The 15589-nt window shown below is 42.5% G+C and overlaps 1 protein-coding gene across 1 annotated transcript in view; it reads left to right on the top strand.

The window, feature by feature from the left end:
- The first annotated feature begins 696 nt into the window (after nt 1-696).
- Nucleotides 697-15589, top strand: part of LOC140203705 (gamma-aminobutyric acid receptor subunit alpha-3-like) — a 265082-nt gene continuing 250189 nt past the window's right edge. Inside the window, exons 1-3 of the mRNA XM_072269747.1 lie at nt 697-701; nt 859-980; nt 1252-1254. Coding sequence (XP_072125848.1) covers nt 697-701; nt 859-980; nt 1252-1254 — 130 coding nt within the window. The remainder of the gene's footprint in view (nt 702-858; nt 981-1251; nt 1255-15589) is intronic.

Here is a 15589-nt window from a genome sequence, read left to right as displayed (position 1 = left end):
AGGTCTTGCTCTAAGTAAGAACTGGAATTCAATTGTAAACAAGGTGGGAGAGCAGAAATGTGATTGGATGAGGACTAACCAATCAGGAGAGACAGATGATGGGGGTATAAATACCACAGGACTAGACATGCCCAGGCATCAGACCTGATGAAGATGACTGAGTTTGTCATTGAAATTTTGGGTAAAATCGATATCTGTACCCGGCCAGAAGTCCGAGAAGAGTTTATTTGTACTTAGAATCCTTTAAAAGAAAGATTGTCATCATGGTCCTGAAGATGGGTACCAAGTCCTTGCCTATTTTGGACTGGGTTTAATCCATGACTCAACATAAACAATAAACACTTTCAACCACTCCTTTTCAGAATTAAATTTGGATGTCCACAAGTTAAAGCAAATACCACATGTCCTACGTCTAGGTGGAAATCTGAGTCTTTTTCCAAAAACTTTAATATTATGCAATAATGAGTGAAGTAGACCTTTGTTGGATAAGGATATCAATGAATTTGGAGCTAAGCTATTGAAATGGTGAACTGTTATCTAATGAAAAAGAGGAACAGATCCAAAGTCCTGAATTGCTGCCTCCTGTTCCCCAGTAACAGATACAGGGAGCAAAATGAACTTGTCTTAATCCTACCAAAGAGACCCAATAGAAATAATGCTTCTCAAATGAGGACAAAAACTAAACAGAAACGGGATATGCTGTATGAAACTCAGCAGACCAAAAACTTTGACTGTTCCTCTCTCCATAGACACTGCCCAGCTTGCAGAGTTCCCCAGCATCTCCTGCACTTAGTTCAATTTTGAGCATCTGCAGAACTTGATTTCATTTTTATTTGGTTGTACTTTTTTGATTTCCAGTTTTTCAAAGAAGCATGCCCGACCAGCTCCAACAGATGGGAAAGACAACATTACCATCTTCACTCGGATCCTAGACCGCCTGTTGGATGGGTACGACAACAGGCTGCGGCCCGGCCTTGGAGGTAAGTGTCAGAGCAGCTTTATTGTCCTGAGGAACTCCAGAGCACAATTCCAATCTACACTCCAAATCTGACCAACTTTCCCAGGTTATTCCAGCACCACTCCATATGGTGCAAACTGTGCAATGTAGATCAGGAATGTGAATCTCTCCTATCTCAAGCTGTGTGACTGATCAATGCTGAATAAGCTTGTCCCAGCCCAGAATACTGACTGTGGAGTGTGTGTCCCTGCCTGAATGTCCTGATGTGCAGCCACAACTTTAATTTTCCTTAGCTGGTTTCCCATTCCTCTGGTGATTGGCACTGGCCCAACCCTTAAAGAGGTCTCTTCATTTAGCACAACATCGCTGGGAGAAGGCTGCTATTATGGTGGGAGAGAGGGACACCTCATGATTCTCCTGGTGGCCAAATGTGAAAAAGTGCATACGCCACGTGAGGAACACAAGGAACAAGGAGGAATGCTTGGGAGTAGAGCCCCAAACTATTCACATCAAAATGATAGAGTAATTGCTGCAGTGTTTTGAATCATATCTCATGTGTTCAAGCTCAATCACAGCATGCATTCAGAATACTTCTCACCTACAGGCACCTGACCTACTCTGGCTGTTCTATCCCCATCTGCCTCTTACTGCTGTCAGGACCAATGGTTGCAGCAACAAACTAATTGGGGGGGGGGATTACTACATCTATTCAGTGGGTCTTGCAGCAAAGTGATAGCTGATGTTTCAAGTCGAGACCTTCATCAGGAACGTGAGTGTAGAGGGGAAATAGTATAGGGAGGAGGGGGATAAGGCAAGAGCCTGCAAGGTGATGGGTAGATCCAGTGAAAAGCAGTGATTAGCGAATGCAGGCAAGTGGGGGAGGGAGGGGTGGAGATAGCGACAGAGGCTGGGAGGTAACAGTGGAGGTGATTGTGCAATGTGACGGGAAGTTAAGGTGGTGAATGGAACCGGCTAAGAAAGGGGTGAAGGGCAAGAGGGAATTATGGTGGGAGGGGAGGTGTCTGAGTGGGTTCAGTTGCGGGTGATAAACTGGTGGGGACTTTCCAAACCAGCTTCATCAGAGATGGTGGAAATGGTTCTCCTTACTGACCTTGAGATAAGTCAGACGGTTATCAGTCTGAAAATGTGACAGCTGTCTCAGCTCTTTTTAATGCCATTCATTGCTGTGTAGCATTGAAGGTTCTGCCTTTAACTATCTGCCCTGGCTACCCTGCACACTCTTCAGCCATCAATACGTTCATCTTTCTGCTGTTGAGGAAACGCATCTGGCCAGGCCTCTCCCTGGGCAGGAGCATCAGTGCTCAGTCATTCTGTTACACCACCTCAGTGGCCCAGTACCACACAGACACAGCTCAGAAACTTAACGCTCTTCTGGAGTTACAGATTAGGAGTCAACATTTCCCTCAGGAAGGTGTGGATAGCAAAGGGATTAGGAAGAATTCTTGGGAAGAACTAATGTGCAAGTGCTCCTCAGAGGGTTTTGATGTCTACACATGAGGGCTACACATGGATGCATGTCCTGGAGTCGTATAGATAAAGAGGCTCTTTACCCTGACAAGTCAACTCCATCTGTTAAACCTATTTTATCACACATATCTTTGGTGGTTCCATAGCCTTTTAGCCTTGATAATCCAAATCCTTGTCTAAATTCTTCTTAAGCACCCTGAGAGTCTCTCCCTCCACCACCCCTTCAGGCAGTGTTTTCCGGACTCCAGCCACTCTCTGTGGGGAAACATTCCCTTCTATTCTGCAGAGTCATAGTCATAGAAAGATACTCCCTTTGATCTTCACCCGGACCAAAGGCCTCCATAACTCAATCATCCATGTATCTATCCAAACTTCTTTTTAAAAATTGAAATCAAATTCACATGCACCACCTACGCTGGCTGCTCATTCAACACTTTCATGACCCTCTGAGTGAAGAAGGTCCCCTTAAACTTTTCACCTTTCACCCTTAACCCATGACCTCTGGTTGTAGTCCTCTCCAACCTCAGTGGGAAAAGCCTGCTTGCATTTACCCTATCTATACTCCTCATAATTTTCTTTATCTCTATCAAATCTTCCTTCAATCCTCTACATTCCAAGGAATAAGGCTCTTTCCTATTCAATCTTTCCTTATAACTCAGATCCTCCTGTCCAGGCAACATTCTTGTAAATTTTCTCTGGACTCTTTAAACCTTATTTACATCTTTCCTGTAGGTAGGTGACCAAATCTTCACGCAATACTCCAAATTAGGCCTCACCAACGTCATCAAATTCAACATAACATTCCATCTCCTGTATGATTAATGCAGGCCAATGTGCGAAAAGCTTCCTTTATGACCCGATCTACCTGTGACACCACTTTCAATGAGTTACAGACCTCTTTATTCTATGCACTCCTCAGTGCCCGACCGTTCACTGTGTAAGACTCACTCTGGTTGGTCCTATCAAAGTGCAACACTTCACACTTGTCTACATTAAATTCTATTTACCATTTTTCAGCCCACTTTTCCAGCTGGACCAGAACTCACTGTAAGTTCTGATAGTTTTCCTCGCTGTCCACTAAACACCACCCTCCCTCCCCACCCCACCCCCAGTCTTGCTGTCATCTACAAATTTGTGGATCCAGTTAACCATATTATCATCCAGATCATTGATAAACATGATAAGCAACAGAAGACCCGCATGGACCCCTGCAGCACTCCACTAGTCACAGGTCTTCAGTCAGCGAGGCAACCATCTACTAACTCTCTACAGCTTCTGCCACAAAGCTGATGTCTAATCTAATTTACTATCCCATCTTGAATGCCAAGCCACTGAACCTTCCTGCCAAATCTCCCATGCTGGGCCTTGTCAAATGCCTTGCTCAAGACCATGTAGACAACATCCTTTACCTTGCTTTCATCACCTTTTCTGGTAACTTCTTTGAAAAACTCGAAGATTGGCTAGACATGATCTACCATGCACAAAGCCATGTCAATCCAGTTAAGACCATAAGATATAGGAGCAGAATAAGGTTATTGAATCCGTTGCGTCTGCTCCAGCATTGCGTTATGGCTGATCCACTTTCCCTCAGTCCTAATCTCCTGTTTTCTCCCTGTATCCCTTCATGCTCTGAGTAATCAAAAATCTATCAACCCCTGCTTTAAATATGCCCAGTGACCTGGCCTCCACAGTTGTCCGTGGTAATGAATTCCACAGGTTCACCACTCTCTGGCTAAAGAAATTCCTCCCCATCTCTGTTCTAAAAGGACGCCCCTGTATTCTGAAACTGTGTCATCTTGTCTTATACTCCCCCACCTTAGGAAACCTTTATTCCCACTTTTTGTCTCCTGCCAATCTTCCAATGCTTTATCCATGCTGGCATCTTTCCTGTAATACCATTGAAAGACCTATCAAGGCCTTTCAACATTCAATAGGTTTCAATGAGGCCACCCTTCAATCTTCTGAATTCAGTGAGTGGAGGCCCAGAGCCATCAAACACTCCTCATATGATTCCTTCAATCCTGGAATAATTTTTGTAAATCTCTTTTAAACCCTCTCCAGTGTTAGAACATTCTTTCTTCGATAAGGTTCCCAGAACTGCTCACAATATTCTAAGTGAGGCCTCACCAGTGCTTTATAAAGCCTCAGCATTACGTCCTTACTTTTATATTCTAGTCCTCTTGAAATAAAGGCTAACATCATATTTGCCTTCCTCACTGACTCAACCTGCAAATGAATCTTTAAGGAATCCTACACAAGAACTCCCAAGTCCCTTTGCACCACAGATTTTTGAATTTTCTCTCCACTTAGAATGTATATCCTGCCAAAGTGCATGAACAAACACTTCTTGACACTGCATTCCATCTGCCATTTCTTTGCCCATTGTCCTAATCTGACTAAGTCCATCTGTAGCCTCTCTACTTTCTCAAAACTATCTGCCCCTCCACCTATCTTCATATCATCTGCAAACCTGGACACAAAACCATCAATTCCATCATCCAAATCATTGACATACAACATAAAAAGAACTGGTCCCAACACAGACCCCTGAGGAACACCACTAGTCACCAGCAACCAACCAGAAAAAGCTTCCTTTATTCCCACTCTTTGCCTCCTGCTAATCAGCCAATGCTCATATCTTTCCTGTAATACCAGGATTCTTAACTTGTTAAGCAGCCTCATGTGTGGTAACCATCAAAGGCCTTCTGAAAATCAAGTACAAAACAGCCATCGATTCTTCTTTGTCTCTCCTGCTTGTTATTTCTTCAAATAATTCCAACAGATTTTTTCAGGCAAGATTTTCCCTTAAGGAAACAATGCTCTCTATGGCCTATTTTATCATGTACATCCTTAACAATCAGCTCCAACATCTTCCCCACCACTGAGGTCAGACTAACTGGCCTATAATTTCCTTCCTTCTGCCTTTCTCCCTTCTTGAAGAAACATAGAAAACCTACAGCACAATACAGGCCTTTCGGCCCACAAAGTTGTGCCGAACATGTTCCTACCTTAGAAATTATTAGGTTTATCTCGGGAGAGTGGAGTGACATTTGCAATTTTCTTGTGAACCATGCCAGAATCAATTGATTCTTCAAGATCTTTACTAATGCTTCCACAATCTCTTCAGCAAACTCCTTCAGAACCCTGGTATGTATGCTATCTGGTCCAGGTGACTTATTTACCTTCAGACCTTTCAGTTCCGCAAGAACCTTCTCCCTATTAGTGGCAACTTCACACAGTTCTGTCCCCGACACACTTGAACTTCTGACATACTGCTAGTGTCTTCCACACTGAAGACTGATGCAAAATTTTTACTCAGTTCGTCTGCCACTTCCTTGTCCCCTCCAGTATCATTTTCTGGTTGTCCAATATCTACTCCCAACTCTCTTCTACACCTTATATATCTGAAGAAACTTTTGATATGCTTTTTAATATTATTGGCCAGCTTACCTTCGTATTTCATCTTTTCCTTTTTTATGACTTGTTTAGTTGCCTTCTGTTGGTTTTAAAAGCTTCCCAATCCACTAACTTCTCACTAATTTTTATTGTATTATATGCCCTCTCTTCAGCTTTTACGTTAGCTTTGACTTCTCTTGTCAGCCACGGTTGTGTCATCTTGTTTTTAGTATATTTCTTCCTTTCTGGGATGTATATATCCTGCGATTACTCATATATCTTATATATCCATGTCCCTTACAATACCTTTCAATAACTTTCCCACTACTGATGTCAGGCTCACCAGCCTGTAATTTCCAGGTTTATTTTTAGAGCCTTTCTTTAAAAGTGGAACATCATTAGTTATCCTCCAATCTTTTGTTACCTCACCTGTCAGTAAGGATAATTTAAATATCTGTGTTTGGGCTCCTGCTATTTCTACACTTGCCTCCCACAGAGTCCGAGGGAACACCTTGTCAAGCCCTTGGTATTTATCTACCCGAATTTGCCGCAAGACGGCAAACACGTCCTCCTCTGCAATCTACATAGAGTCAATGACTCATTGCTGCTTTACCTCACTTTTATAGACTCTGCATCCATCCCCTGAGTAAATAGACAGATGCAAAAATTTCATTTAAGATCTTTTATGTCTTTTGGCTCCATGCATAGATTATCATTGATAACTTCCAGAGGATCAATTTTATCCCTTACAATCATTTTGCTCTTAATATATTCATGTAATCCCTTAGGATTCTCCTTCAACTTTTCGGCTAGGGTAACCTCATATCTTCTACTGTCCCTCCTGATTTCTTTCTTATATGTTCTCCCGCATTTCTAATATTCCGTAACTACCTTATTTGTTCCTACTTCCCTAAATCTGCTGTGCACCTCCTTTTTCACTTAACCAGGTCCTCAATGTCTCTTGAAAACAAAGGTTCCATAGACCTGTTTTCTTTACCTTCTATTCTGACGGACATGTATAAGCATTGTACTCTCAAAATTTCATTTTTGAAGATCTCCCATGTACCAAGTACACTTTTGCCAGAAAACAGCCTGTCCTAATCCACACTCGCCAGATCCTTTCTGATACCATTAAAATTGGCCTTTCTCTGATTTGGAATCTCAATCTGCGGACCAGATCTATCTTTTTCCACATTTACCTTCATGGCATTAAGATCACCAGATGTAAAGTGTTCTCCTACAGAAACGTCTGCTGCCTACCCCTAATAGTAGACCAAGTATCACACACCTCTCATTTGGACTTCTGTGTACTGATGAAGGAAACTTTCCTGAACATATTTCACAAAGTCCATCCCATCTAGCCCTTTTACTGGAGTCCCAGTAATGCAGAAAGGTAAAATCAACTACTATAACAACTTCATGTTTTGTGGAACAATCTGCGATCTCTCTACAGATTTACTCCTCTAAATCCTGTGTATTTTTGGGTGGTCTATAATGTAGCCCCATTAACGTTGTCATACCTTTCTTATTTCTCAGTTCCACCCAATAAAACCTCAGTAGACAACCTCTCCAGTGTGTCCAAACTGGGCACTGCCCTGATATTTTCCAGACTAGTAATGCCCCTTCTCCCTTTAATTCCGCTCTCTCTGTTGCATGCTAAGCAGTGGAACCCTACAATATTGAGCTGCCAATCCAGCCCCTCCAGCAACGAAGTCCCACTAATGGCTACAATGTCCTAATCCCATGTGTTGATCCATGCCCTGAGCTCATCTGCCTTTCTTACAATACTTCTTGCATTGAAATGTACACAGCTCAGCACATTAGCCCCACCATGTTCAACCTTTTGATTTCAGACCTTGTCTGAGCTCTTAACAACAACTTTTTCCACAACCTCTCCACTATCTGTTCATCTGTGGTGGCACTCTAGTTCCCATCCGCCACAACAAGTTTAACCTCCCCCCCCCCACCCCCCCCCCGGTGCTGCACTAGCAAACCTTCCTTCTAGGGTATTAGTTCCCCTCCAGTTCAGGTACAAGCTTCTGTACATGTCCCACCTCCCTGGAAAAGACCCCAATGATCCAAAAATCTGATGCCCTGCCTCCTACACCAACTCCTTATACACTGATTAAAATGTATAATCCTCCTATTTAGGCCTCACTAGCATGTGGCAAATGTAGCAATCCTGAGATCACGGCCCTGGAGATACTGTCCTTAACTTAGCTTCTGAGTCATAGAATCAGACTTGGTGCCAGAGACCCCAATTCTGTGACTTTCTTCTGCTAGGTCTTCGCCCTCAACAGTTTCCAAAGTGGTGTAGCTGTTGTTGAGGAGGTGGCCACAGGGATATCCTGCCCTGGTTGTTCAACCCCTTTCCTCTACTTGACTATCATCAAGTCTCTTGCTTCCTGCACCTTGGGTGTATCTAGCTTTCTATTTGTCCTATCTATCACCCCCTCAGCCTCCCAAATGATCATCTGATTCCAACTCTAACCCCTTAATGCAGATTGTTAGAAGCTGCAGCTTGATGCTTCTGGCAGATGTAGTTGTCAGGGATACTGGAGGTCTCCCTACCTTCCCACATCCTGCAGGAGAAGCTTTCAGCTATCCTGCCTGGTATAAGTACTGTTCAAACTGTGCAAACATAAAGAAACAAACAATAAATAGTCTGGGGAAAAGAATCTACCTGCAAATTTTTTTTTGCCTTCTCTCTCACACAAGCTCTCCTCACTCAAACCTTGAAGAGCTAAGCCTTAAATAACCACATTAACACTGTCTTTTCCAACAATGGTCATTCTACTTGTCCCTGCCTTATTTTAATTTGTTTTTGCCAATCAATCCCTGTCTCTGATGCTCAAAACACCAAACTGCCGCAAATTGATGCCTTACCTATTCAATCAGCGAACCTGAGTGAGCTGCGTCTTTTCACTCCTCCGATCGCTGATTGGCCACTGCTCAAAAACCTTGCCTTAAATCCCCCACCATGGGGAAGAGTTACTTACAAAGTACCCGACCCTATCTATCCCCCTCATATCTGTATATACGGTATCTCTGTCAGGACCCCTCAGCCTCTTCTGCTCCACATCTGACAGCGTCTCAACTGTCTGCACCTCGAGCCTGGTGTCTTGCCAATCTTGGGAGGTCCCAGTGGCATGGCCGAGCAGGCAGGTTCTAAATCCTCTCAGGGCATCTGCACCTCTCCCACCCTCTGTTTCAGCGATCTCAGGCCACTGCCCAAAAGTGATCATCAGTTTTGTGAGTAGCCCTTTAAATTTCCGTCAAAGTTGGAATGTGGCAATGATGAATGTCCTAACGCATCAAGATGTCTCCCAATTTTATCCTGCCATGTCCATGTGTACTGGTGCTTCCCCCGTGGAACTGCCATCCTATTCATCTGCTTACATGATAGCCTCATAAAAAATATTACATTCCAGTCGTGCAGAAACAAATAGGCGATCCAGGTTCTAGCCAAACAAACTAAAACATTAAGATGGGCAATTGAGAAATGTCATACACAATATTTACTTCTGGCAAGGAAACCAATTTTCAGATATTATAAACATGAGCCTAATAACTGGTAATTGATGCTTTGCCAATCACAATATTAGATCCAAGGTTGATAGACCCTCCAACTGTATATTCGGGCATGTGGAGCAGTTTAACTTTACAGAGTTAACCAATGAAAAGAGGACATTGCCGGGGCTCTGACAGAAAGATTTCTAAATCTTTGCTGGCCGCAGCTGAGGGCAGCAAATGTAGTTCTTTTATTCAAGCGGGGCAGCAGACTTAGGGTAGGTCATTACTGGTTGCTGACTGTCATTTCTGAGGGATGTTATTAGACTGAATTTGGAAAGAGATTGATTATGGATAGTTAAAACAGTTTGTTGAATAATCTTTTAAGTTTGTCTGACCAAGTTTTTAAAAAACAATTAAGATGCAACATTGATAAGGGCATTTCAGGTGATGTAGGCTACGTGAATGATAGGACCCTAAAGAGCATGAGGGGCATCACAGAGACAGAGACTGAAAATCTCATATAATTCCAGAGCATGGTATAACTTTATAAAACTTTGGTTAGGCCAGTTCTCGACTTATGTACAGTTCTGGTCATCCCACCACAGGAAGGTTGTGGTTGCACTGGAGCAAAGATAGAGGAAAACCACCAGGATGTTGTCTGGAATGGGATGACTCAGTCGTGGAAAGACTGAATAGGCTGAGTTTGTTTTCCCTGGAGTGGAGGAGGTTGAAACAGATCTGATAGAGGTGTCTAAAATATTGGGTATGCATAAATAGGATACATACTGAGAAATCATGTAATTAGAGATATCTGAAAATGTTTACGCTGAGGAGTAGGAGGGATAAAGGGAATCTGAGTAGCTTTGTTTTTATCCAGGGAGTGGTTGGAAAGTGAGACATGCTATCTGAGGGCTGATGGAGACAGAGACACTCACCAAGAGTATCCGAAAGAGCACTTGAATTAACAAGGCATAGAAGATTATAGATCGAGCTGGTAAATGTCATTAGTGTGCTTGAGTACGTGATGGTCAGCATGATGCTATGACTCAGTCTACTATCATCTCAGTAAATGCTAGAAGAGGTAATAGTGCTTACACTATCTTTTTATATTACTGGTGTCAAGATAGATTTGTAAGAAAGCTAAATGAAAACAGAAAAGACTGAAAACTCTTAGATCGGGCAATACCTAGAGAAAGATAGACAGAATTAATACTGAAGTCTAATGACCTTTCATCTATATCATTTGTAAATAATAGATTTTGAGAAACTGATTTCATTGATTTTTTTTTGAGAAATCCATTAATGCAATAAAATATTACAGAAAAGCTGCTGACCAAAAAGTGTGATTGGAAGAGAGGCCAGAGTTGGCAGCAGGTTATTACTAGTTGAGTGCCAGGCTTCAACTACTTTCCATTGAAATGACTGAATTAGATGCATGGAATGAGGATAGAAATCCACAAGGAGAAACTTGTTTGAAAGATAAATAGAATCTGCAAATCGATAAGTTAAGTGAGTAGGTACAAATTTTGGGAATGATATAAAATGTGGGGAAATGTGAGCTTTGAATAGAAAAGAAGAATATTATCTCAATAGAAAGCCCATAAAGAGCTGTTGTGCCTAGAGCTTTGCATGTTCTAGCACTTGTGCTTTCAGGTATGGCAAGTCAAATAAAGCAGATGGAGGACAAAGGACTTGCTAGAACTGCAGAAAGCATTGGTGGTCTTCACCTGGAATGTGGCATACAGGTTTGGTCCTAGAGGAGTACTAGGCTTACCTTTGAGATAGTTAAGGGAATGTTCATTTTGTTGATTCCTGAGTTGTCCTGTAAGGAAGGGCTTGGTGGGTCGGACTTGCATTCATTGGATTTGATAAGAATGAGAAATGAACTTATGAGACTATAATGCTCCTGAACCTGAAGGGGCCCTGACAGGGGGTAGAAACTGAGAAGTTCCCCTGCAAATGTATATTGAAAACTTGGGGGCATGACTTAAAGATAAGGAGAGATGAGGAGGAATTTCTTTTCTCCAAGGTAATGAATATTTTCAATGGTCTACAGCCGAAAGCTATAGATCTAATTCAGTGAACACTTTCAAAGATCGGTCTGTGATTTAACATTGTGACGTGTTATGGGGAACAACTAAGTCAAGATCAGGCATTATCTTATTGAAAGACAGAGCAAGCTTGAAGGGGCAGCTGACTTTCTTACAGCTTCTCTTTCTGTTTTCAATAAGAGGGAACCTATTCATGTGGGTTAGGAATTCCATCTGGGGTGGGCAGAAACAAGAAAAATGGGATAATATGCAGATTTTTAAGTTGTCTGGAGGTGATCACAGCTCTTCCATCTTACCTCCAGAGATTGACGGTGATGCTTCAATCTTTGTAATGTCTACAAATAACTTGAATGGCAGAAATAAGATGATGGCAGTGCAGGGAGGATGCTGATGGAAAAGCACAGAACAGTGGAAAATGGATATGCTGCAGGCAACTGCAAGCATATTTATTTTGGAATGAAAGAAAATAATTAATAGTATTAGTTAATGGTGAGAAATTTAGATCTTTGGAGAAACACAGTATTTTTGTTTCCTTTTTCATTTACTTGTTGTGGATGTTGCTGGTTAAGGCTGCCAGTCCGTTGTCCTTGAGAAGGTGATAGTGGGTGGCAGACCTGAGCTGCTCCAATCCTTATAACACTGGAGGTATCAACGTGCCGCTAGGCAGGGAGTCCAGCATTTAGACCAAATGAAAATGAAGCTCCAGTGAGACACGTACCAGTGAAGATAGATATGGAATTGGGAGGGAAGCTGAATGTGGTGATGTTCTTTGAGCCTGCAGGCCGTTTACTTCTCAGCACACGGTCAAGGGGTTAAAAGGGGCTTGGTGAACTATTAGTATGTGATAATAGTTCTGGTGCATCATTGGCAGAGGGAATATAAAGAAGTACGCATGCAGCCTGTTACAGCCGTTCCGACTAGTTTTCTTACTTTTTTCTTCTTACTTTTTTAACTTACGTTATTTGTTGTATTTTTTTTCATGGTAACACATTGAAGCTGCACCCTCTCTAACATGCTGGTGGAGAGAGTTCTATTTGGGTTTTTAACGCTGGAAATAGTTACATTCGGACACGTCTCATTAGCATGGCAGCAGTCTGGTCGCATTGTTTATTCCAGGGACCAGCTGATTGTGCTTATGCTGGCCGGTTTAGCGAACAGAGCGGCGGACACCCCGGCTGAAATCTGGAGGAAAACACACAGAGGATGCAGAGGGGGATCACAAAGGCGAGGAAAGAGGACCAGGTCGAGACAACAGAGACTTATGGAGAAAAGGAGTTTGGTGGGTAATAAAATGGTCGAGTTGACTGCGCTAGCCAGGAGTCAGAGAACATTTCGGGAGAGCAGTGTTATGTGTTTTACTGAAACGTGGCTGCATGTGGACATACCCTACCAAAACTTTTCCATGGAGGGCTTCCAGACCGTTCGGGCTGACCGGAAGTGCACTGAGAGCGGTAAGCGTAAAGGAGTTGGGGGCTTGCTGTTCTGGTTAACAATGGATAGTGCAATCCTGGTCATATTATGATCGAGGAACGTGTTTGTAGACTGGATATTGAACTTTTTGCTGTTGGACTCTGGCCATATTCCACCGAGATACAACACTGGGCGTCATTGGAGGTTGTTCCTGCCTGTGGCCATCGAACTTCGCAGCTTCTCCCGTGGAGGGTCAGACACCCTGAGCCAACAGGTTGGTCCTGGTCTTATTTCCATCTGGCATAGTTTGCATATTGTTGTTTGATTGTTAGTGGTTTTGTATTGCTATATTTATGCTCTGTTCTTGGTTGGTGCAGCTGTAACGAAACTCAATTTCCCTCGGGATCAATAAAGTATGTCTATGTCTCTGTCTATGTCTAAAAGGATGAGCTTAATTTGTCACATGTACATGGAAGACTGACATATACAGTGAAATATGATGTTGGCACAGTCTGAGATGTACTGGGGCAATTCACAATTGCTGCCGTGCTTCCAGTGCTAACATGACACACCTACAATTTAATACCCCTAACTCGAGCAGTACTGTGCAAATGCCGTAGGCTAGTGTGTCCAAGACATTTGCAGAATACTGTATTTCTCAATGTAGAGGGGAGAGAAAGTCTGTAAATCTGGCAGGAGCAAAGGATGTTGGGTATGGCCAGGGCAGAGTGCCACGAGAGGGGTGTGCGACAGGTGGCAGAGAAGGCATGCCAAGACCAGAGGGAGGGGGAGTGGTGTGGGTGCGGACACAGCCAGCCCTGAGATACTAAGCAAGTCATTAGATTCCAAACAATTGGTTTATTGATCATTAGAGAATGTTTCTCTGGTGCTTTCCGCTCCTCCCCTGCTCCCTTCCCCTTTTTCATGATTACCCTCTCCCTGCCCGCTTCCCACTCTCAATAGAGACCCACATCAGAGTTAGGTTTATCATCACTCACATATGTCATGAAATTTGTTTTTTTTTGTGTGGCAGCAGTACAGTGCAATGCATAAAATTGCTACAGTACTGTGCAAAAGTCTTGGGCACCCTAGATATATTGTATATGTGTCACGAATCTGCAGATGCTGGAAACCTGAACAACACACACAAAGTGCTGGTGGAGTTCAGCGGGCCAGGCAGCATCTATGGGAAAAAATACAGTTGACATCTCGTTGGCTCCGTTGTACAATATGATGTCGGGTTTTTTTTTGAGTGTTGATGAAGCTGCACTTATTGGGACAAGTAGGGAGTCATAGAGTCATACAGTACAGTAATGGATCCTTCATTGCTGTGCTCAATGATCAGTGTTGTATCTATCTACACTAATCTCACTTCACTGTATTACTTCATCCTTTTATCCCTTGCCTATTCGAGTAGCTGGCTAAATGCCTCTTAAATGTATTGACTGAATTTGATTCCACTACATCCTCTGGCAGCACATCAACCACGCTCTGTATAAGGAACTTTCCCCTTAATCTCCTTTTCTTTCTCCTACCTCTTAAGCCTATGCCCTCTTGTTTTAGAGACTTTCATCAGGGATAAAAGATTCTATCTACCCTGAGCCTCCTTCACCCCAGTGAATGCTAGCCCAAAATATTCCATCACAATCCTGCTTTATTTTCTTATATGTTGTGGAAAGGATTTTACGATGCAGGGCTTGATTGATGGATTGACAATATAGATGTGCCCTGAGACTGGAAATTTACAACTGCTATCCTATAATTCACAAAGGAATAATAGAAAAGCCAAGGATATTGCAAGCTACTTCCCGTTAGTATGGCAAGGGTACTTCAGTTTGTCATTCAGGGCAAAACTAAATATTTGAACGTGGTACTAACACAATATGCTGATAGAACTCAACAGGTCAGGCAACATCTATGGAGGGGAATAAACAGTCGACCTTTCAGGCTGAGATCCTTCATCAGGACTGGAAAGGAAGGGGGAAGAAACAGAATAAAAAGGTAGAGGGAGGGGCGGGAGTACAAGTTGGCAAGTGATATGTGAAACTTAGTGAGGGGGAAGGTGGGTGTATGGGGAGGGGGAATGAAATGGGGACAGCTCAGATAGGGACGGCATGGAATCATGTAGGATAGTGGTCTTGGTGAACCTGCAGGAAAGTATCATCCATCATCAGGGACCCCCATCACCCAGAACATGCTCTCCTCTTGCTGCTGCCATCAGGAGGAAGGTAAAGGAATGTTAGGATTCACACCAACAGGTTCAGGAACGGTTATTATCCCTCAACCAATAGGTTCTTGAACCAAAGGGAATAACTTTACTCAATTTTACTTACCCCATCATTGAAGTGTTCCCACAATTTATAGACTCATTTTCAAGGATTCTTCATCTTATATTCTCAATATCTATTGTTTGTTTGTTTATTTATTTATTTGGTATTATTATTTATTCTTGTATTTGCAGTTTGTTATCTTTTGCACACTGGTTAAACACCCAAGTCAGTGCAGTCTTTCACTGATTCTGCTATGGTTGTTACTCTATGGGTTTATTGAGTATACCAGCAAGAAAATTAATCTCGGGCTTGTATATGGTGATATGTATGTACTTTGATAATATATTTATTTTAAACTTCAAATGTGTTGAAGATATCTCTGATAGAGTTTATGAAGTGCATGCTGCTGGTTGGTCTTTTTAAGGACTGTTAGAAGACATTCAGTAAAATTCTTCCTTCCTGTTATTGATATGAAATGAAGAATGCAGTGAACTGTAGATAAT

The sequence above is a fragment of the Mobula birostris genome, chromosome 10 (genome assembly GCF_030028105.1).
Source record: "Mobula birostris isolate sMobBir1 chromosome 10, sMobBir1.hap1, whole genome shotgun sequence".
NCBI classification, from domain to species: domain Eukaryota; kingdom Metazoa; phylum Chordata; class Chondrichthyes; order Myliobatiformes; family Myliobatidae; genus Mobula; species Mobula birostris.
The sequence above is the reverse complement of the archived record's forward strand: the minus strand, read 5'-3'. Positions and strand labels throughout refer to the sequence as shown.